Raw genomic sequence first — 24,584 nt, 5'->3', positions numbered from 1 at the left:
ATACCTCATTCACCGCCCTCTTAGAATTGTCGAAAGAAGCAATGCCTGATTTAAACATTCATGTATCATTTTACAAGACAAAAACCATGATAAGTGGTTTAGGCCTTGATTTAAAAAGATCCATGCATGCCCAAATGATTGCATGCTATTTTGGAAAGAGCATGAAAAGGACAATTCTTGCACTATTTGTGAAGCTTCACGGTGGAAACAAAATGCTCCAACTGAAGGATGTGAGTCTGAGCAATCGAAAAATGATTAGAGAGTTCCTGCAAAAAATTTGAGGCACTTTCCGTTAATTCCTAGACTACAAAGGTTGTTCATGTGTTCAAAGACAGTTGAGTCAATGAGATGGCATGAGGAAGAGCGCTCAAAGGATGGGAAATTGAGGCATCTTGCTGATGGTAAAGCCTGGAAGGACTTTGACGAGCTCCATCCAGATTTTTCTAGTGAGTCCCGCAATGTAAGACTTGGCTTAACGAGTGATGGGTTTAATCCATTTAGGACGATGAGCTTGTCTCATAGTACATGGCCTATCTTGACGATGGTATACAACACACCACGTTGGCTGTCCATGAAACCGGAATATACAATGTTGTCATTGTTGATTCCTGGACCAAAGTCTCCAGGAAACGATATCGATGTTTACCTCCAGGACTAAAATGACATTTTTATGCCATGACACAAAAATAAACCGTGGCAAGATTAATAATGGTGTAAAACGTGCAAAACTTAGCCTCGGTTTTAATTAGTGGCCATAAACAAACCGTGGCAAGACCTAGGCAACTAAACCGTATGCTATACATTAAATAAAAACTATGGTTTTACAATCTGGCCATAGTTTAGAACTGAGGCGCAAGATAAACCACGACTGAGTGAGTGATTCGAATTATGTAATTACTTAATCCGAATCACATAAATCAAATCATTATCTGAATCAAACAAGATATTTCTAAAATTTATCGTCTTAATTCAAATTATTAGTGTATGTTATGTATTAATTATGAATTGAAAAGTATGGAAAAAGGTGCATCTTAGTTTGAGTTTGTATGAAACAAACTTTTTTATGGCTCTACAATATCATAGAAAAAAAGGAGAAAGAGACAGAAAAGTGTTGTTTCTGAAGAAATAATAATGCAACTAAGAATGAATAATTGTAATGTAAGAGTGTGAAACATAAATAGATACAAAATAAGAGTATGTGATGCAAGCTGTTACAGTGTGAAAACAACCTTATTTTTGGTCTGAAAACGATGTTATTTTAGAATTTTTATTGTTTAGATTTTACTTTTTTTCAAATTGAATGATCGACTCAAATATGGACTATTTTTAAATAATTTTTAATATTAATGATTACATTAAATTTTTGTTAAAAATGTAATAGCCGATAAGCTTACCTAATGAATTGAAAGCTAATGTAAAATAGGATTCATAATATGTCTTATGTTGACTCCTTGGATTCGAATCTTCGTAATTTAATTGTTAATTTCAATAACAACAAAAAAAAACAAAGAAAATATCAAACCGCAACATACATATTTAATCAATATTATAAGAATTTTTACACATTCAATTAATCATAATTGTTAGATGTTTGATAGTGTTTGACTTTTACCTTAATCGTATATAAAATATCACTTATAAATAATTGTGATGCATCAGCCGTGTAAAGTATTTTATATTAACATTGGATAATAATTAGGTTAATGCGAGAAATTAAAAGCTAAATGTAGACATTTTTTAAGAGCTAAATGTAGAATTTTTTTAAAAAAAATTATGCATTATTTTTATAAAAAAATTATAATTAATATGTTTATTACATTTTTCAATACAAATTTATTATATTTAAATTTTTTAACATGTGCCTTTGGGACACATGTTAGCTTTATCCTAATAATTAATCATTTATATTTGTAGCACAATAAATTTAGTCAAATTTTATTATTGCTTATTATATAAAATGTATAGAAATTATCGATAAAAGACGACTATAAAAAATATATTATGCCTTTTTATATTAGAGATTCAAATTTAAAAATTATTATTATTTTGGTATAAATCTGGTATCTTCTACGTGTAATTATTTTTAAAAAAAATGATTATGCCTCTTTATATTAGATATGGGTGTTTAAAATCAAACCGGTTTGGTACAATACCACAAAATTAAACCAAATCAAATTGAAACCGCAAAAAATCGCATTTGATTCGGATGTGTTTGAACCATTTTTAAACAAAACCGCGCGGTTCGGTTTGTGGATTGTAAATTACAAACCGAACTAAACCACATTACGTTACAACCAACATTCATTTAACCCACATCCAACCCAAACTCAAACCTATTACACCTTAGACTTACAATTACCAATGATTTTCTCTTCCTCACACTAAAGGTTTTAGTTTATGTCTTCTCAAATCTCACATAGCGGTATCGCGCCTTTTCCCATCTTTTTTTCCAAGTACATATCATCTCTTCTTGTCTAGTCTCTCATCTCTTAAGTTCTTTCTTTTTCATCTTATTATTTTTATTCTACTGTTCGCTCTTCCAATTAAGTTTTTGATGCTCCTCTTATTCTCTAATCTCTCCTCTCTATTGCTCTTTCTTTTTCATCTTCTCTAATCTTTCACTCTTTTTTTCTTTCTATTTCATTATAATATTTTTGATATTGTTTTATGCTACTATTTTATGTTTTTATTTCATTTTTATATAATCTTATTTATGTATATTAAATGGAAAGTTGTTGTCCAAATATGATGAGTTTTGTTGTTATTCGATAACTCATAAATGATTAAATACAAAGTTATGTTGTCATCTATATGTGTATGTATGGCTCAATAAATTATTTTTAAAAAAATCGAACCAACCCAAACGGCATTGGTTTCATTTGGTTCGATTTTATTTCTAAAAGTCAACCGAATCAAACCGAATCACACATTTTTTTCTCTTGCGATTCATATATTTTTTACGTAAAAACTGTTCAAACCGTACTGTGAACACCCCTAATATTAGAGATCCAATTTTAAAAATTAACAAAATACCCTTTTTGGTCCCTTATATTAACCTCGGGGTTCATTTTGGTCCCTTAATTTCAAAAAATGTCATATTGGTCCCTTAACTCTTCAAAAGGTGTCATTTTTGTCCTTTTTGTCATATTAGCGATCGATTTTTGAGTTTTTCCGTCGCTAATGTGACAAAAAGGACTAAAATGACACAATTTAAAAAGTTAAGGGACTAAAATGAACCCCAAGGTTAACATAAGGGACTAAAAAGGATATTTTACCTTAAAAATTAAAACATGCTTTAGGACGGTTATGACCACAAATAATGCTTTTATTGCTTAAGATATTGTCTATCACATACATAAGAAAGAAAGATAAAACATGTAACCTTGTTATTAAAATTGATTTTGAAAATTTTTAAGGTCGTGTTGACTTGAACTTTTTGAAAGTTACATCAGAAGACTTCAATTTTTTTTCATGTCATCATTAATCTTATTATGATTTGTGTAGATTCTCTTATACTCTGAAAAGTCTCTTAGTCAGGAGGTGCACATTCTGTTGTTAAACCAAGTTATAAAAGTGGGTAAGCAGTTTGTTAATTCCTTGCATGCCTAGATTGACTTAGAGTAGATGAAGGCTTTGTAGTATTCCTGGTTTAAAAATTTGCTCTTGTTGTTGAGGTTGCTTTGAGGTTTGACTTTGAAGTAGTTGCTAGAGAAGTTGGAATATCAAAAAGATCAGAAAAGTGCTCTAACCAATAGGGGATGGATTGAAGCTTGAGGGTACGAGACATTCGGAGAATTTACGAGGACTAGATCGATTTCTCCTAATGGAGGAGGAGGAGCTTCTCTTATGAGAGAAAAAATATGTGTCGTCGTTTCAACATAGGCGTTAGCATTGTGATGAACGGTTGTCTGAGCTGATTTAAATGCTACCATTGTGGATATAGAGTTAATCGAGGATTTGAACGAAAGTTGGATCAATTGCGGTGGAAAAACAATTAGGATTTGATGGATTTTTTTGTGAAAATTCGTGAGAATAAGAAGTTGAGTCTCATAGATGGTGCTTTTGTTCTGTAGTAAAATGAGAGATCGGTGATACAGTAGAAAAGAAGCTTATCTAATGCGTCGACACGAGCCTCCGGTTCAATGGAGTAAGGGTAGACCTACAAGGTTAGCATTCTAACGCCTAAGATAATGAGGCCTAGGATGTATTGAAGCTGCATATCCCTAGGAGATTGTTGCATGTCCCTAACACATGCAGAGGAGTACCCCCAATACGGTTATTTTGTTGTTTGTCTTATCGCTTTCGTTTATCATCGTTTATTGTGTCTCTCTCGTGTTAACACATCTTTTGAATCAAGCTTAAAAATGATTTGTTATTCATTTTATCATGCATAAATCAATGGTTATGTTTAAGCTTGATCAATATGCTTTTAGTCAATTACATTAGTTGGTAGAATAAAAACTATATGTATTATTTATTTAAATTAGATGCAAAGAAAAATTTGAAAGTACTTTTGAAAATATGAAAAATTGAGATTTTGTGTGTTGATTCAAATCAATCAAATTAAACATGCTTTCTGATTCAAATCAAATCCAATAGGGGTGAAACATATCTTTTTAAACAATTTGATTTGAATCAAATAACTTACTGGTTACCTCTGCTTAATTTGATTCGAATCACACTTTGCACTTGATTCAAGTCACGCCGTGTTTGAACACTTTTCTAAAGGGCCAGCCGCGGTTGATTCAAATAACACTTTATACATGATTCGAATCACGAGGTCTTTGATTCGAATCATGCTTTATACTTGACTCAAATCAAACCAGAAATGGGTCAAAAATCTAAATTAATTTTATTCCGTTGACTTGCTCACTTGAATCAAACCATGTATTTTTCTTGATTCAAATCTAACCAACTTTTACCACTCATTTTTATGCTCAAGCACATATAAAACCTTTTGTCAACACTTTTCATGTGTGGAATTTCATAATCATTTGTGATTTTCTATGAAATCAACTCTCTTTCGCTTTGAAAAAGTTCAAAAATCTTGCATTATAATTTATTTCATCTTCAATCTTAGTTTTGTTTTCAAATCTTGATGATGATAGATCCATGATTGATTGGGGGAGACGTTGTCTAAAAATTAAACGTTCTTGAAGATTGGGTCAAGATTTTTCAGGTTGTTGCAAGATTGAGAATTTATCATTAATACTGACAAATTCCAATGTATAAAGTTCAAGATTCTTCTCCCAAATTGCCTTAGTAGTGATTGTGTGGAAGGCTACGGATAATGCGGAGTTCTGCTCAGATCTTCGGACAATTCACCGCTCAAGGAATCAGTAGGATCAAAGGGTTGATTGCTACAGATGGAGGCTTGGAGTAGAATTGGTGATATTGGGAGATTCTTGATGCATTAATCAAGTAAAGATTGCGTAGAAGAGTTTCACGTAAAGCTACATACAAGTCAAGATTTAGAGTTGAAGTTTTATTTTCTTCAACATTATTGTGGACTAGTGGTTGTACAAACTCTTGGAATATTTGTCAAAATATAATAAAGCTATGCAGGTCCCAATGGGAAGCCGTTGAAGAGTGCACGCAGACTCACGCGAGAACGACCGAGTCGAAGCATTATAATTTTTGTGTCTTCTATCTACCTTTACTCTTGCATTTAAATTTTGTAGTATATTGCATGCCTAGGATTTCAATTCATATAGTAGTTTATTGTATATTGCATTGATAGGGATTTATTGCTTAAGATTATATTTTTTTGGAATTAGGACCTACTCGAGCTTTCGTGGGGATTAAATCTGAAAAAATATGTTGAGCTTAGAATTTACAAATTGAATCATTGTATAATCGCTTCTCGTGAATTGTACGATTGATATCAATTGAATACGTTGTGTATCATCATTAATTCAATTTGTGATATTTGTACATTGATTAAATGTACATGATTTAAATTTAATTTGAGTATAATTGGCTCAATTTTGCTTTAAAACATTTTTGCGTGCAATTCTAAAAATCTCTGATATTTCGTTTTTGAACAATCAGTATAATTTTATTTTTGAAGTTTACTCACCCCTCTAAACTATTTTCTTACGCCATATTCTCGTCAAACATGTATAACTTGCAAGAGTGAGATGAATATTTGTTATGGCGTATGACTGATATATGTATGAGCGGTTAAAATCGCTCTCGCTAAATCCTATTGTGGGAGATCGTTTGATTATATCTGATAGTGTTTAATGAACAATAACTTGGATCATGTGCATGCCTTGTAGTGATACTTCACTTGTCTGTTGCCCTTCAATGAGGATGCTTTGGGTTGGACCTCCAGAGTTTGGTCGATCTTGTAAGGCCTTTGGCCATCATGGAACCATGAGTACATCGGTAAAAAAAATATTTACATACTAATTTACGAGGAACTACCGTTTAATTCATCTTTAAAGATATTGACTTGATTACAATTTTTGTCCCATTACTTTACTTGATTTACAAAATTAATCCATTTATTTTAAATTCAAATAATTTTGATCTCCGTCTAATTTTTTGCAACAAAAACTTATTTTTAATTTTAATTTTTTATTTATAAAATTTCACAAATATTATTTAAAATTAAGATAAAATTATTTTATCTTTCTATTCGTTGCAAATTTAATTTTCATTCTATTCGTTGCAAATTTAATTTTCATTGACCCGTAGTATTTGAAGAATCGTGCAGGTCGATCCCTTGAGAATATTAAAGTAATTTATAACATCTGTGACGTTACGGCTGCTTGAATAAGGCAAGATTTAGGATATGCATACCACTAACACACAAAACAAATACTACGTGGATTGTGTCAAAACCAAATAAAACAAGTACGTGGATTTGTTGCTACATTATTCTTTTAGTACTAAAGTGGAATTAGAATTTGAACATGATTTAGTTTATATTAATAATAACAATAATACAAGCAAATCAATCCAAGGAAGATAAGACGAATTTTATTATGCAGTGTATCGATTGAATTTTATTTCATCAACAAAATTCTAAGTAGTTGAAGTATTCACAAAAATAAGTAAATAAAAATACTTCATTCATGCCGTATATGCTGTCTACAAGTAAAAACAAAAACAAAAATTCAGTTTTAAATATGTAAATAATAAACTCTACTTTTAATACTTTTCATCTTATTAATTCTCTCACTCAAAGTATCTCACGCACTTACAAATTGGTATATAAAATTTTGATTAGGTTTTTGATCGTGTTTTCAAGAATCACACGTTGGTGACCGTGTTTTTTAGATTGTGGGTAGTTAATTAATTGCTGCAGAGATGAATTGTACCAATGGCATGTCGAATTATCTTTCAATTTTTTACGGCAACAATTGGATCCGATAGAGAAACAGATGTAATCTTTGTTTGGTTTTCATAAAACCCTAGAAGTGGTCAACAATGGCGTCTCTGAACTTGCTGACAATGCAATCGATGCTCAAAGAGTTATTCACAAGGAAGCGAAGAAAAAAGATTGCAAGGTTGTGTATTGTATCTAGTTGGCGATAGATACGACGAATTTTGATCGGATTTCTCATGCTGAATCGACAAAGGAGGCATGAGACATTCTTGTCAAGTATTACGAAGGACGTGAGAAGGTTAAAACTGTCAAGTTATAGACACTACAAAGGTAGTATGAATTACTGCAGATGGGAGAAGAAGAAAAGATTGCAGGTTGTGCCGAATGTGCATAATTGTTCATCTAAGAAAAAGTTATGCTGAAACCCTTATTGACAAAATGATTGTTGAGAAGATAATGCGTACATTGACCTCTCACTTTGATCACATTATTGTAACTATTCAAGAATTATAGTCACTTAATATCTAGAATATACATTTAAACGAGAGAAAAAGAAAACACACACTTAAATTTATTTTTAAAAGGATCATGCTAACGAGTACTTTAGAAACACTCTTTAAAAATTTTAAATATAAAAAATATTATTTAAATAAATCAATTATTTTAATTTATAAGGCATTGGATGCAAATATTTTAAAAAAAACTTAGCTTTTATTTTATAGAAAAATTAATTATTTTCATTTTCATGACATTAAATATAAATATTTAATAAACACAAGATTGAATATCTAAAAATATAAAAATTCATATTAATATTCTGAGATCATAAAAATCTTGATTTACTCGGTAAGAAAGTGTCCGACTTACCATGATAAAAACAAATCCGACAATCGAATTTCTTTTGCCGCTCAAATATTGATTAAGACATTTAAAAATTATTTGATCTTCTTAAATATAAAGTAATAGATATGCTTCTTTGACACCATAATCTAACACTTACACCGTATTTGATACGGTTTTAAATTTTTTAATGTTAATTTCTCTTCTACTTTTTGTATAAAAGCACAAATTTAAACATGCCCTTAACTATATGTCATACGGTGTAGCATTTACGGTGTTGAATTTTGGTGTCAACATAGCTGCTCTCAGTAAGTAATGTGAGTGAGGCTATTTTATGAAGTACATAAGCGTGGATGAGGCATTTATATTAGTCAATTACTATTATTCATATTTAAAGATTTGGTGCAGGCTAAAACAGCTAGCTTTAAAAAGGATATTAGGTAGAAATTGATAAATATATTTTAAAGCAGCTAATTATGATGATTTAGATTTGTGGGAGATCTTCCCAGTTCCCATTGAGATCCAGAGGTGCCAAGGAAGGAAAGAGGTCTAACACGTCTAGCAGCTGGCGCAATCTGCTATGCTTGTTACAAATGTGTGACCGGCGAAAATTGTACAGAAATTTACCTGCGATTTATCCGCAGATAAAAATAAGTTTCTGTGAATAAAATTATAAAAAAAAATATTTTTGAAAACTTTCTTGCAGCTTATTCGCATCTAAGTTTTTTTGTGAGTAAAATTGTATATTAAAAAATTAGTAAAAACAAAAGAGAAAATTTATGTGCGGCTTATTTGTGTGTAAAGCTATGTTTTCGTGGGTTAACTTGTTTATTAGATTATTACTTAGTTTTCTAAATTGTGTATCAAATATCTTCTATCATGGCTTAGTTTTTGCGTATCAAATATAAGCTATGTTTTTGTGCGGCTTAGTTTTGTAAAGCTATGTTAATTGGATCATGGCTTATGTGACTAAAGTTTCCTATCGCTTCTCTATGAGTGGAACTCTTTCTAAGATCCTCAAGGCAAAATTAGGTCTTAGACAAGGGGATCCCATCTCACCTCTCATTTTTGTGCTTATTATGGAATACTTTTATCGGATCCTTCAAGGATTATGTCGGGTACCAAACTTCAATTTCCATTCGAAATGTGAAAAGTTAAAGATTATTAATTTGTGATGATATCCTGAGGTTTGTGAGAGGTGATCTAGCATCAGTGAAATTGATCATGGATAAAGTTCGTGGATTCTCAGCTTCTACGGGACTGCATGCAGATCAGCATCCCAAAAAGTATAATTTATTTTGGGGTGTGGATGATGATACCATTAATCAAATTCAACAAGAAACCGACTTTGCTATTGGAAATATGCCTTTCAAGTACCTTGGTGTCCCTCTAACCAGCAAGAAGTTAACCATTTTCCAATGTCAGCCTTTGATTGAGAAAATGCTTACTAGATTGAGACATTGGAGCACAAGATTACTATCGTATGCACGAAGAACCCAATTACTGAAGAGTGTCATTTTCTCTATTGCAAACTATTGGATGCAGATTTTTCCGCTCCCTAAAGAAGTTATTTCTCACATTAATAGTATTTGCAGGAGCTTCCTCTGGACAGGTAAAGAGCACATATCCAGGAAAGCACCTGTTGCTTCGGATTATCTGAGTAATCCTATAGCTGCTGGTGGGCTAAATCTGATCTCTCTCATGGAATGGAATAAAGCAACTATTGGTAAGCTTCTCTGGAATGTTTGTGAAAAAAAGGACAAGTTGTGGAACTCTTGGATTCACACTTATTATATAAAAAAAATCAGATCCTCATACCTTTTATCCTAGAACCCAATGCTCCTGGATCCTTAAAGTTATGTTCAAACATAGGGATGACCTTGTTCATACGGACATTTGGAAGGACTTATGTAGTACAGATAAATATATTACTCGAAAAGTTTATAACCTTTTGCGAGGGGAAAAGCCTAAAGTGACTTGGAGAAAACTCTTCTATGGGAATTTGGCTAGACCTAAGGCCAAATTTATCCTTTGGATGACTTGTATGGAGAGGCTTCCAACCAAAGATCGTCTGCAGCATTTTGGAGAGATCAATGACGATAAATGTGTTTTTTGCGATTAAAATGAGACGAATAGCCATCTTTTCTTTGAATGCGTTATCACAAAGAAAGTGTGGTATGACATACTCGGGTGGATGAATATAGTACACACACGCACACACACGCACTCACACGCACACACACGCACACACTAAAACCTCATTGTTCAAAGCTTTCAAACCCAAAACCATAGCCTTTGTTTGGATATTTGTTGAGATCAAACTGCAACTTTGTTAAAAAATTAGCATTCCAAAATTTCAGTTTTCTTCTAAAGATACTTCCAACCTCCTTCATATCTGAAAAATTTTCTTCACTTTTATCCATTGAATCCTCAACAAACTCTTCAGCAACTTCATTAAACTTCTCTGTTAACTTATTTATTCAAAGAAGCTCTTCACTTGAGTATTGCTTGCATGCCCTCTATTTTCTTTGAGAGTGTGAACATGAAAAGTTTCTTTCATGGAACTCAATTTACACTTAAATCTCAAAAAGCTCTATAATGGGTATTTATACAGCAACCTTGTTAAAATACTATGTACAAGCATACAACATCTATCCTATCTCTTTTTTATTTTCAAAAATCTTTGGTGAAAAAGCATGTAGCGTGCATTCAAAGGCTCTTGCATTGAAAATTTTATAGAGTGAAAATTATCATTAAGGGTAGAAATAACATTTAAGAAGTAAAAAGACATTAAAAGTTGTGCTTTTTCTTATATTTAGGATCAATTTTTTTTTCAAAAATCTTCTTATATTAAGGACCAGAGGGAGTATAATGTAACACTCTCTTTGTTCCCAATAAACTGACCTATAGTTAACTAACTCACACAAGTTAAAAATAGTAAATAAATGAAAGCAGAAGAATAATATTTTACCAAATTATCTTTATTTATTTGTGTATTCACTATAAATAAAAAATGGAAGATGTTAAATTGAGAATGATATAAACAATATCAAATTAGATGGAACAATTAAAAAAATCAATATTGTATATAAATTTGAACATGTTAGTCATTTTTAAACAATTTATTTTCATAAATATGTCATTTATTTTGAAATGGGAAAGTAATAACTAAAAATAATTAAGATCTAAATTTTAAATATAATATTTAAAATTATAGTGAAAAATAGTTTAAGATCTAACACAATTTTCTAGGATCATACTAACCAATCAGGAGTCAGTGAGATATATGGAGAAGAAAAGAGCTTAGGTTAAATCGTACTTTACCTATCAAAAAACACATGGACCAAATTGCCATAAAAATTTGGTCACTAAGACATGGAATATATGGAATACATGAAGCGTGTATCCCATTTACATTTTTGTATGATGCGTGAACTTTCTCTCCTATTGAAGATGTTATGTTAATCCCTTCTAGTATAATGTTTGTGCAACATATGGATTCATCACAATGTAACTAGGGAAGAAAAAAACCTAGGTTAAACCCTACATTAGCTATCGAGAAACACATGGACCCACACACAAATTTTGTCATTCTTGAGAAAGACATGGAACATATGGAATACATGAAGTACATATCCCATTTACATTTTTGCATGATGCGTGAACTTCGTCTCCTATTGAAGATGTTATGTTAATCCCTTCAAGTATAATGTTTGTGCAACTTATGGATCCATCACAATGTAATTGAATTGCATGTTTAGAAATTGATGTTCCTCTTATGTTGCGAAAGGTTACATCACTCACTTTAACACCATTACCGTATAAACTATCATATGGATTGTATTCTTGATCAATAATCACTGGATTGTTAGCTTCAATAAGTATGATATCCTCAAATGTCACTTTTCTTGCATACCCATTTCCTCCCTGATTTAAAAACAACACACAAAATATTAAAGTGCGTTATAATCACTATTTAAATTATATGAATTTATATTTTACGCGTCTAGTACTAACTATAATTTAATTTTTATTGTATTTTGGGTTACCATAATATACCTATGAAGTTTCAACGACTATTTGATGATGATGATTAATATTTGAATTTATATTTTACGGCGTCTAGTATTAACTATAATTTAATTTTTATTGTATTTTGGGTTACCATGATATACCTATGAAGTTTCAACGACTATTTAATGATGATTAATATTCACATGGAATTTAATAGACTCGAGATTCAGAAAAGGAACCTTTATATCACCATGTAGAAAAATAAATTTTACCATCCATGTCTTGATTCTGGCTCCATTTGTTGTTCTGTTGAAGGTGCAATTTCGCACATAAATCTTTTCCACTGATTCTTCAGCTCCATTTCTTCCTAGGCTCCCAACACTATTATAATCATCAACGCATCCCAAAATAATTTTATTATTGACCATGACACTTACTTATTAATTATTGTTGAAATCAAAAAAATTAACTTTGAACTAACCTTATGCCATGGCCAGGTCCACAAAAAATGCCAACAATATCAATCGATGTGGAACCATGATTAATTGCAATACAATCATCACCTTAAATAAGGTAATGATCAAACAAAACTAGTTAGATTAATATATATTTTCAAATAAAAATATATCTATATATAACAAAGTCAATCGAGTACAAGAAGTACCTATCGTGAAAGTTCAACACAAGTCACAAAGTCACATAATAGAAGAAAAAAACAACAAAACACAACAAAGTTATGAGTGGAATAACCTATAAAGACACAAGGGTACACCACCAAGTAATTGTCTCAAAAAAACACCTCTGGTCTTTTAGCTTTCATTCACTACTAAGAAAACTTTTAATCTTTTCCAGCAAAAGCGGAAGAAACAATTCTTTACTGTTGAAAATGTTAGATCAAATTTGACCAAAGAACTCGCGTTCCAAAAATAAATGTTGAATATTCTTCTTTTCCCTGAAACCCTCTACATATCCTATCAAGGCAGTCTATATAATTCCTCTCCTGGCCTAATTTTCTTTATTCAAAATTGTGTGATTGAAAAGCTTCCACGCTAGCAAAGAGACTTTTAGAGACAATTATATTCTAAAGAAGCTATTAAATCGACTTCGAATCAATCAGGCCTGCATGAGTTAGAGCACGGTAGCCTTTTTTCACTGTATACTCAATCTCAAGATTTGGGATCCACATCCAACAATCAACTAAGTTATCCTACAATACAAAGTTATCCAAGAAAAAACAACACTCCGCCATATGAAACCCTTTCAACCAAATTACTTGAAAACACTGATAAGCCTCCTTCTAAATAAGTAAAGGTTGCAAATTCGAATACCATGAACATAGATCATATTTGGTTGGACATGTTAAATCCTAAACCATTTTAGAAAGGTAGACTAAATTTAACTAAAGAACTCGTATTCCAAGAATAAATGTTCAATATAGTTTCTCTTATGACCAAGTTTTCTTTAGCCAAAATTATGTGATTAAAAAACTTCCATGCAAACAAAGATACTTTTAGACGCACGATTTTGTTCCAAAGAAACTCTCAAACAGGCTCGGAGTCAATCTAGTATACATGAGTAAGCTCATGACAACCTCATTTCACTATATATCCAATCTCATGATCTAGAATCCACACCCAATATTAAGTTAACCAATCTTGTAATTCAAAGTTTTTCAGCAAATAACAACACTCGGTCACTTTCTCCTCCTCCTAAGCAAAATGCATCCTCATGAACCTTAAACCCAACTCATAAATTTCCCACCCTAACCTTCTCGTGATTTATTGACTAAAACACTCAAATTAATGACAGAGAGAGAAATATATTTCAAAAAGAAATGAGTGTGTAACAATTTGATTTAAATTTTCATACAAAATGTTTTTTAGTTACCAGTTTCCATCTTTGAATTCTCAATGATGACGTTGGTTGATTCAGCAATGTCAATTCCATCAGTGTTAGGGCTTTCATTTGGCGCGATAATATGCAATTTAGAGATTCGTGAGCCATGACATGCGTTTAAACTTATATGATTTCTTGGGCTGTTGATATGAGTTAATCCCCTTAGAATTAGATTTTCACATGCGTGAAAATGAAGAGCCTACACAAGTTATCATCAATCATATAGATAAATTAATGTTCTAATAAAATTTCAATCTAAATAAAAAAATTTATATATTAAATCCTATTTACCTTTTGTCATTTATGTTTTCATTTCAATTAATATCTTAAAATATGGTCTATAGTGAAGTTCCATTTTAGTTCCTCACAAAAATTAGAGAGATCAAATTAATCCCAAAGAAATAAAGAGTCTTTATCTAATCTCTTGCAATATTTAACCGAGCCGTGTTAGTTCTTATATTAATATTTTTCTTAAACTGATTTTTTCCTACTTTTAAACCGTGATTGGACTCTGTTAATTTTATTTATTTGTTTTAATTTAATTTATTTATCAAAGAAATATGCAAAAATAAAAATAAAAATATTTGCACCAAGCAAGAGTTGAAACCATGGTCAATGAACAATCTGCTCTACCATTATATCAATGTATTTTTCTTAATTTATCTTACAAATAACACTTATATCAATATATTTTCTTATTATTTTTTAATTATTAGAAATACTTTATACATTCAAATCTCTAAAAAAAAAGACCCTTAAGTTAGTCTCATATGTTCAAAATTTAATAAAGCCTAACGTTTTGATCTTTTACAAAATTTATTTGGGTCATGTTAGTTTCATACGTTCAATCATACATTATAGTACCATCACATTGAAACTAGGCAGCAAAAGTTCTACATTACCACCACATACGTTATAGATGTACCATCAAATTCAAAATATTATAGTACCATCAAAATTCATGTCTAATTTTGAATTTACGCAATGACGGTCAACATGACATTTACTTCTACTTTATTTAGTTTGTCTTTTGGATTTGATGGCATCAACATATATTTTATTTTTAAGATGTAATTGTTGGTACAACGCTCTTTGCAATTTGAGGGCACTCTATTTGTTTTGTTGGTTTTATTTTGGTGATAGATGTTTTAGATTTTGAAGTTATATTTGATGGTACAATATTTTGGAATTTGATGGTACTATAATATTTTGAATTTAATGATACATCTATAATGTATGTGATGATAATGTAGATTTTTTTTGTTTGGTTTCAATGTGATGGTACTGTACGATTGAGCGTATGAGACTAACATGGTCGAATTAAATTTTGTAAGAGATCAAAATGTTAACTCTAATTAACTTTTGAACGTATGAGACTAACTGAAGGGTCTTTTTTTTGTTAGTGATAAAAATGTATAAAGTATTGTTAATGATAAAAAAAATTATGAAAAATTGCATTGATATAAGTGTTATTCAGAATTTACTAGGGGTAAGCCTTGCTTGATGCAAATAGTACATATAGGCACTCCAGTCAAAAATTGGGCGACATAAATACTTTTGAGATTTTTTTTCTTAGGGATTAATTTGACCTCTCTAATTTTTTTGGTCTGTTCTTTCCATTTATTATTGATGAGTTTAACGATTGATTTTTGAATTTTTTTTATCATTAGTTAAACGAAAAGACTAACTTAATATATTTGGAAGAGTTGATAGATCAATATAATACTTTTTATTTAAGGGACAAAAATAAACTCTAAAATAAACATAAAGAACCAAAAGGAGTATAGCTAACAATAAATTACGAAGAATACATTATGAAAGTTTTTGATAATAGATTTTAAAAAATAATTTGGAAATTTTTGAAAATTTTCAAATAAGATTTTTTTTTTATATTTAAAATTCATGTTCTCTAATTTGTTTTCATATTCTCTCCAACAATTAGGAAAAAAGTTTAATTTATATAACACTATCAGTGTAAAAGTATTGACATTGTTAAAACTTACAGTTGGATTTTCACTTTCACACATGGCATTAGAATAGCAATCCCACCATGGAGCACCTTTGCCATCAATGAGTCCACCTCCATAAATAACAAGCCCTCTTATCTCTGAGAAACGTATCCATGAGCCTCTATCATTCTCATTGGGCCATTTCCAAGCTTCAATGGTGCTTGGAGCTATGATAATTCCCTCAAGCTACCAAAATCCAACAATACATAAATAATTTGAAGAAAAAAAGCAAAAGAAGAACAACACTAAACTATATTTAATTATGTTGTTTGGAGTAAAATTTATTATTGAAATTTCATCTCTATTACCTTTACATAAATAGTTGGAGAATTGCAAGGACCCATAAACCACATAGGTTGCAACATGAATGTTTTTTCTTTAGGTATAAGAAGTGTTGAACTCTCATAAATTGCACTACATGCATCTTTCCATGCATCCATAAAAGCCTTTATAAGATTCCACTAGTTAGTAAATAAATAATAATTTAAAAAAAAATGTAACTGCGATCGGGAGGGAGCTTGACCTATTTGATGCCAGAATTGATCCTCCGAACTGGACTATACCGGTGGTGATAAGCCAAAAAATATATACATTTTAATCATAACTTAATTTTTCATTAAAATTTGGTACATTTAATCTATTCTTAAAGAAATGTGCATCTTACAAATTTGCTATAGAGTTTCTTTCTTTTTTTTCATTTAAAAGAAGAAGTAACTTGGAAAACATACCCTTGATTCATCATTTTTGCCATTCCCAACAGCACCATAGTCAAGAACATTGAAGCTGTGACTTAAATCATCTGATGTTAATCTAACACATAAACAAGATGAAGAAGCAACAATAACAAACATTACAAAAACAACAAATTGAACTTCCATTTTTATTAGTGTTAAACCAAATAATGAGGATAAAATTTGGCAAGTGTAAGTGGAGAAAGGGTATACATGTCAACATATAAGATGTAGCTAAATTTGTCACCAAGGGGCAAAATTGTAAATATAAAAATATATATAATATATACCACCGGTGAGTGAGAAAATTAATTGGACAGAATATTGGATTTTTAATTACAATATTGGAGAGGTGTTTTTTAATAAGATTCGATTTTCCAATTTTTTAAAATGTTGCTTGAGAAGTTGCAAAAATAAATTATGAAAAATAAATCACTTAGTAACTTATTAGAAGAGCAAAGGCATATAGTATTGATAACTACAGGTAATTATGTTTTCAAAGATTAATATTTTTGATGTGCTTGAAAAGTTACTTTTAAAAAATATATATAACAAGAAATTTTGTTATCTATAGAATATGCATTTATTTATTTATTTGCTCTTGTGAAATTTGTTTTTCCTTCAATATTTATTTATCTTGATGTTCATAAACTTCAATTTGGTTGCTCTTAAACTTCAATTTGATTGTGTTCCTATTGTGGTTAGAGATGATGAGGATTGAGTTATGAATTATGATGATTTTATTGGACCTATAAAGAGACGGTTTATGAAAGCGAGGCAAAGAAGTTGTTGGATTATCAGGTGAGTGTTCTTCCGGATCGTTTAATTGGACCTTGGTCGCCCCGTTGAACCTATGCTTATCCTCCATGCTTATCCTCCATGCTTATCCTCCATCTGTTTTAGCACATGGGGTCAATGAGGTGTATAGGAGAAATTGGGTTAGGTCATGACAGTCATGGAGGAAACTGTCCTTTCCAAGATTTGAGGAAGAACCAGTCTTCCATACTCCCACGTGCTCGTTGGGAAGTCAGGGAAATCATTTTTCTCCCTATTACTCAGCCCAGGAAGCTGTCCATAAGTACTCCAACCTATCGGCTTGGATAATTATGCAATATTTCTACAACACCTAGCATATAATGCCTCTTACAACCATAACGCAATATTTCACAAGTATAATTGGGGCCTACCGTGGGGTCTTGATAAAACTAACGTATACCACACTCAAATTCAACTTTCAAGCGCTCCAACCACCTTCTCCAATATGGAGACACGATGAAGCGCGGCCACAGCTACCAATGCAACCGCAACAACCAGGAAACCTTTGCAAAGATGCATGCTTCTATGGACAAGCTACACCATTCTAATCAAGGTGAATATCTTAACGCTCTAGGAGTGGCACCATTAATACATTCGGGTGGAAGATGAGGTTCTGGAATCCCAACCTCTCTCATACAAGAATTGGGATGCTCTAGTACCTAAAACTTCAAACCGCCATCACTAGTGAACTTTGAAGGAAAAAGACCCTCAAGAACACACTGCCTCCATCAATACTCAGATGGCGATCATAGGTGCATCCGACTCTTTAGAGTGAAAGTTGTTGTCCATCACTTTCAAAGAGGCAACCTTGAGGAGGTTCATGAGCCTCCCACGCCTCTCAGTAACCAGTTACTAAGACCTCTCCAAGATTTTGGTCCACCAATTTTCGGCTAGTAAGCATTGGAAGGTGTCTACTACCAGTCTGTTCAATATTTTCCAAGGACATTGTGAGTCGTCGAGAGAGTATCTTGCTTGTTTCAATGAGGCGACCATGGTAATTCACCCAAACCAATAGATGTTTGTGAGATTATTCCAGAACAGTTTGAGGGCTGGACATTTTAACGAATCTCTCTCCTAGAAGCTCGTCGCCTCCATGAATGAAACCATGACTTCTACTAAGTGTTACATCAAGGGTGAAAAGAGAAGTACTACAAAGAAGGCCAGAGACATCAAGGAGCGTGCATATGACATTTTTCGATTCATCAGAGCAACATCGCCTGGGTCATTATATCTCACATGTTAGACACATGGAGAATTTCAAGAAAAGTAGGAGGCCCAGTGAAAACTTTATGCCTCTCAACACTTATCGGAATAAATTTTGCATGTGCCACATGTTAGAGATTAGTGGACGTTGTATTTTTCAATAAAATAGGGCGCATCCTAGAAATGTACATTGATGACATGGTCAACACTCAGATGGCGATCATAGCTGCATTCGACTCTTTAAAGTGAAAGTTGTTATCCATCACTTTCAATGAGGGAACCTTGAGGAGGTTCATGAGCCTCCCTCGGCTCTCGTCAACCGGTTACTAGGATCTGTCCAAAAAACTGGTCCACCAATTTTCGGTTACTAAGCATTGAAAGGTGTCTACGACCAATCTGTTCAATGTTTGCCAAGGACATTGTGAGTCGCTGAGAGAGTATCTTGCTTGTTTTAATGAGGTGATCAAGGTAATTCACCCAAACCAATAGAAGTTTGTGGGAGTATTCCATAACAGTGTAAGGATTGGAAATTTTAACAAATCTCTTGCCCAGAAGCTCGTCGCCTCCATGAATGAAATCCTGGCTCGTACTAAGTGTTACATCAAGGGTGAAAAAAGCAACATTACAAAGAAGGCCAGAGACATCAAGGAGCGTGCATATGACATTTTTCGATTCATAGGAACAACATCGCATGGGTCATTATATCTCACATGTCAGATAGATACATGGAGACTTTCAAGAAAAGTAGGAGGCCCAGTAAAAAATTTATGCCTCTCAACACTTGTCGGGAGCAAATCTGTATGTGTCACGTATTAGAGATTAGTGGAAGTTGTATTTTTCAATCAAATAGGGCGCACCCTAGAAATTTACATTGATGACATGGTCTTAAAGATCCCAAAGGAAGAAAATCAATGTAGTGACCTAGAAGAAATCCTAAAGTCAGTCAGAAGCTACAACATGTGTCTCAAGCCCGCCTAATGCTCTTTTGTGGTTCAGGCGGGCAAGTTCTTGGGATTCATTCTGACTATAAAAGGAATAGAGGAGAACCCCGAAAAATGCCAGACCATAATTTATATGAGAAGCCCCCACCTTAATGAAGGAGGTCTAGCAGTTGTCGAGGCAAAATCGGTTAATAACAAATGTGCGTGGTTTCGGAAAAGCGTTACCACTTCTTAAGGTGTTTTTAAAGGAGGAAAGTGTTTTATGTATCTCTCCCTTTGGTTGTTGTTTTTGTGAGGAGCTAGTTATCATTTCTTGGAGATATGAAAAAGTGTGGATGTAGCATTTTGTTGTCATTTTCATCTTCCTGGTACTGATCTTGTTCGTTGGAAAAGGGTGATAGTTTTTAGCGTTGATTTGAAATGTATTGAATGTTAACTTATTATATGCTTAATGTATTGATCTCAAGTAATAGGAGAGAAGTGGATTGTTTGGCTATTTTGATTTGTAGGTAGGATCTTAGACTTTGTTTAGGAGTTTATAGGAGATGAGAAGAGATAACTTTCAAAAAAGAGATATTTGAACAAAATATAGAGAAATCTTTAATAGTTTTTTAAAACAATGAGTTTGCATAGAATGATAAATAAATATTTATCAATATATTTTTTATTTTTAAAATATTATAACAATATAGAATATAATTAAAGAATTTATTTAAGCCCTTTAAAATCGTCAAACCCTCCTCCAATATAATTTTTAAGTTCCCTCAAATTAGAGGATTTTCGTATTATAAATCAAATGAAACACATAAAAACCTCATGAACTAAATTACTCTTTCTTTCTTTTTTTACAATATTTTTCCCCTTTTTTCAAGATCCCGTCTTCCCAACTCCCAAACAAAACTTTAATGTATTTTATACATAATGTTCGAGAATAGTTAATGTTTTTTTCTATTGGTACTTTGTACTAGTTTTGCCTCACCCGTAAGCATTTCTTAAACTTATAAGTTGTATAATTGATAAAAAAATTCCTTTTCAAAGTAAAATTACATTTTCAGAATAGTTAAAAGTGGCTGACAAATACTCAATCAAACCTCCTTTCATCTACTATAACATATCAATTTTGTATAACTTTTAAATCTCTTTAAATTAATTTACCATTCAACAAAAAATTAAAAAAATTCTACATAATTCGATCTGACAATGAAGGGAGTCTTCTAAAAAAATTCAACCCTGGTGACGGCAGGCGATCACGAAAGATAGGGTGGCGAAGATAATAGAATCCAAAAGCCATAGCCACCATCTTCGAAGGTACTAAATACAATATCATTGCCACAACCAAACACAGGAAAATAAAAATTCCAGTCGCACATGGATCACGCCATGTAACCACTGCTTGCACTCGTTCCCCTTGAGTCGCCAAATCTCCCAACACTGTTTGCACACGTGCCCCAAGCGTACGCAACTTATCATACCTCATACGCACTGCTTCAACGGACCTACTACTTGGCATCGTATCAAACTCTTCATCAACCTCCTCCATATCCACCACATCAGCAAGTGAAATCTTCGAATCAAAATGTGGAAGAGGATCACGCGTGCGAAACCTATAATTCCATGCGCCAACAGCAAAGACATAAAAAGCCAATGTGGGAACAATCAAATCCGGAAACCAAACCAACATAACAAGTAAAGCGTGAACAAGAATCGTAGCTGTTGGATTCTTCCATCCACGTGTATCCTCTATCCATCTTACGATCTCAATCAAACCAGCAACCACATTAATTATTCTATACCAATTCGCACGTACCTTCCTTATACTAAAATTTTGTGAATCAACATCAAGCATATAAAACACAACTTCTTTTCTCAACGGCGGCTCAGATCTCGAAAGATGCCCCGCCACCATTTTCACCGCCGTGTTTCGCAACACCTCTTGATGAACCACACCCAATGGTTTTATATGATGCATCAATGGAAACATCGACTGAGAGTACACGTGAAGGAAATCCAACCGTTGAACTGTGCGAACAAATCTTATCGCTAACTCAATCTCACCCATCTTTTTTAAACCACCCTGCGTCAAAACCAAAAGCGGATACACATTTTTATACACACGACCATTTTGAAGCGTAGAAATACGTATCCGTACTTTACCAATACGAAAATCAGGTCTTGTCGAGTCATTAGTCATTTCAGTTTTCGAATCATTCAACTCGAAAATCGAACAACTATCAAAGACTCCGACAGTTAAAACAGTCGACGGATCAAAAACCTTCCACGTGTACTGCTCATTCCATTTCGGCTCCAAACTATCTGAAACCGTCCTCGTTCGCACCCATTTGTTCCCATACTTCGCAACACAATAACCATCCGTAAAGCTTTTACCATTTACCGTTTTCATCGGTATCAAATTCTTACAACCAATGATCCCAAGTTCAATACTTCCAACCGGTGGTTTCCAAAGTTGTCTTGCCGTTGGCCGGTAATCACTACTCACGTGAACAGCTTCATCCATCACGTGATACCCTCCATCAAAACATAACCGTAAATGCACTCTTCCTTTGTAACTGTTTTTGTTCTCTTCTTTTAAATCTTCAAAAGTAAACCAACGTGACCCAACATTCCGGTCATCAACTCTTCTCTCAATTGTCGCCAAAGGTATTCTCACAACACCCATTGTCACCGGCGCTTTCGGTTGCCGGTTTTCCAAACTTATAACAATGTAATCACTTATAGATATTGGCTCTGATACAACAAATAAAAGATCTTCATTCCATGAAACGACACCGTTTGAACTAACGGTGGTTTTCGTTTTCAACACTTGAAATCCAAATTGAGCTCTAATTTGAAACTGAAATTTTGACGGAGTTATTAACGGTGTTATATCTTGAGCTTCAAGAATACTTACACGAAGATACCATAGTTTTGGTGATTGATACACTTTGGCTTTCGAGGTCACGTGATTGGAAGTGTCACTTTTCCACGCGTCACAAAATGATTCGTCAGCTTGTGTACCAATCCACGTGGCAATCATTAAGTCACCATGTTGGGCCCCACCACCTTCCATTCTATACCACTGTGGTGCAAGAGAACTATCCGGTGGGTCCCTCACCGGAATTTCATTCACATCAAAACAAACACCACCAAGCAAACTATGATTCTCCACATCAGCAATTTGTTGTGGGTCCCACACGGTGATTTCAAGTATAGGGGAAGAATCCTGTGTGTCGCGGGTGAAAGCGAAAGTTTGGTTCCATTCGAATAACGTTGTTTTGAGAGCGGGTTTGGAATTTACGGTTTGACCCGAACCCGAAATAGAAATCTTCACTATCGGGTTACCGTTTGTTGGTAAGTACCTTGCTTTTACTACACGAACGAAGAGATAATGCATCTTTTCTACGAGATCGAATGTGGACCGTTCGATTAACATGCTGTCAACTGAAGCTTCTGATGTAAAACTAGCCGTTGATGCTGATCTTCTGATTGGTTGTGGACCGTTGATTCCGCTGAATCTGATTTCTGAATTTGATCTTGAAATAGTTGCTGCTGACATTTGAGATGCTTCCGGTGGTAGCGCATCCACAGGATCTTCACCTTCTGTAACAGATTTTGGTTCGGATTTTGGTTCGGGTTCAGCTTCGGGTTTCGGAGGTGGTTCGGTTTTCTCTACCTCCGGTGGTTCTTCTCTTAGCTTTTCACCTTCTGGCGACGGATCAGACGGCTGGGTCGGTGGTGGCTCTACTTTCTCAGGATCATCAATCTTTGCTTCATCTATCTTCTCCGCCGGTGGTGATGCTGGTTTTTCCGGTACCGGCGCCGGAGGAATTTCTTCATCAGCATAATAAATTTTCAATCCAATTTTTCCTTGTGCTGTATTGAACAAGCTTTTCTTCTTCAACTCGTAATAAATCAAAGCTTCTTCACCTTTTCTAACGAACTGAGTTGAACTGAGTCGAACTCGACCCAGTGAGTTTTCTCTCCGAATCGGTCCGTGTTTCAGATCATGATATACCTCGAGTTCTAACACGTCGCCGAAAATTTCGTTGTGTTCGCCGACGTTAAACGACAGCGTTTCGTTCCAAACCGGGTTTAAGTCACGAACCGCGGTTCGGGTTTTTTTTCTTTGGCCGTAGAAGTCAATTACAATGTAAGGACTTGAAGTTCCGTGACCGTCCTTTGGTGCAAGGTTTTGTGCGTCTATTACTTCTACTATGAGTTTTCGAACGGTGCCCATTTTGGTAATTTCGTGTAAATGGTTTTTCAGTGAAATGAAGAGTTATTTGAAACGGTGCGTTCAAGGTGTTGTGTTACGTGTATCTTAGGCAATGCATAATAAGTAATGAAAATGGTAAAAGTTTGAGATTTTTGTGATGGTTGTGAATTGTGATGAGTTTTAGGGGTTTGAAAATGGTGGAGAAAGAAGATACATTATGTTTAGGAGAGAACCTTATATATAAGTTTTTATTTTTGAAATTAAGTATATTTTAGAATAAAAATAAAATAAGATAGTGGATTTCTTAGCTGTATATTGTTAAGAATATTTTAACACACAAATTTAAAGTTTTATTTGATTTGTTATTGAGTTATTAAAAGTCTAATGTAAAAACAACACTCAAGTTGTATCATAAAAATTTTGATTTATTTTAACCGAAAGAAATGAAGAGGGTTTTTCAAGGGTTTTGCACGGTTAATTACGAGATAGAGAATTAATCTAAGAGCATTAGGATTTTATGGAAGGCTAAACCACGAGGTTATTCTACTATTTAATAATTCAGACTTTGAGATTATTATATTGTCC

At 33.1% G+C, this 24,584-nt stretch overlaps 3 protein-coding genes across 5 annotated transcripts; 1 reads left to right on the top strand and 2 right to left on the bottom strand.

The window, feature by feature from the left end:
• Positions 1-9,400: 9,400 nt before the first annotated feature.
• On the top strand, positions 9,401-10,006 carry LOC131596790 (uncharacterized). The gene has a single exon (XM_058869530.1). The coding sequence runs from the start codon at positions 9,401-9,403 to the stop codon at positions 10,004-10,006; it is 606 nt and encodes a 201-aa protein (XP_058725513.1).
• A 1,439-nt stretch (positions 10,007-11,445) lies between these two features.
• Positions 11,446-17,017, bottom strand: LOC131598835 (probable polygalacturonase At3g15720). 3 transcript variants are annotated; one of them, XM_058871406.1, is made up of 8 exons: positions 16,824-16,933; positions 16,619-16,652; positions 16,404-16,541; positions 16,090-16,281; positions 14,078-14,285; positions 12,672-12,753; positions 12,430-12,571; positions 11,446-12,103 (listed from the first exon to the last, which is right to left on the bottom strand). In XM_058871406.1, exons 3-8 carry the CDS (start codon positions 16,533-16,535, stop codon positions 11,765-11,767), a joined length of 1,095 nt encoding a protein of 364 aa, XP_058727389.1. In that variant the 5' UTR covers positions 16,536-16,541; positions 16,619-16,652; positions 16,824-16,933; the 3' UTR covers positions 11,446-11,764. The 3 variants fall into 3 exon arrangements, with proteins under 3 accessions (XP_058727389.1, XP_058727387.1, XP_058727388.1); XM_058871404.1 differs by lacking the exon at positions 16,619-16,652 and having other exon boundaries at positions 16,824-17,017; XM_058871405.1 differs by lacking the exon at positions 16,619-16,652 and having other exon boundaries at positions 11,449-12,103; positions 12,463-12,571; positions 16,824-17,017.
• Positions 17,018-20,798: 3,781 nt separating this feature from the next.
• Positions 20,799-24,210, bottom strand: LOC131594527 (multiple C2 domain and transmembrane region protein 16-like). The gene has a single exon (XM_058866692.1). It carries the CDS (start codon positions 24,018-24,020, stop codon positions 20,967-20,969), a length of 3,054 nt encoding a protein of 1,017 aa, XP_058722675.1. The 5' UTR covers positions 24,021-24,210; the 3' UTR covers positions 20,799-20,966.
• Positions 24,211-24,584: the final 374 nt, after the last annotated feature.

Source organism: Vicia villosa, linkage group LG4 (assembly GCF_029867415.1).
Source record: "Vicia villosa cultivar HV-30 ecotype Madison, WI linkage group LG4, Vvil1.0, whole genome shotgun sequence".
Taxonomy (NCBI): Eukaryota; Viridiplantae; Streptophyta; class Magnoliopsida; order Fabales; family Fabaceae; genus Vicia; species Vicia villosa.
The sequence above is the reverse complement of the archived record's forward strand: the minus strand, read 5'-3'. Positions and strand labels throughout refer to the sequence as shown.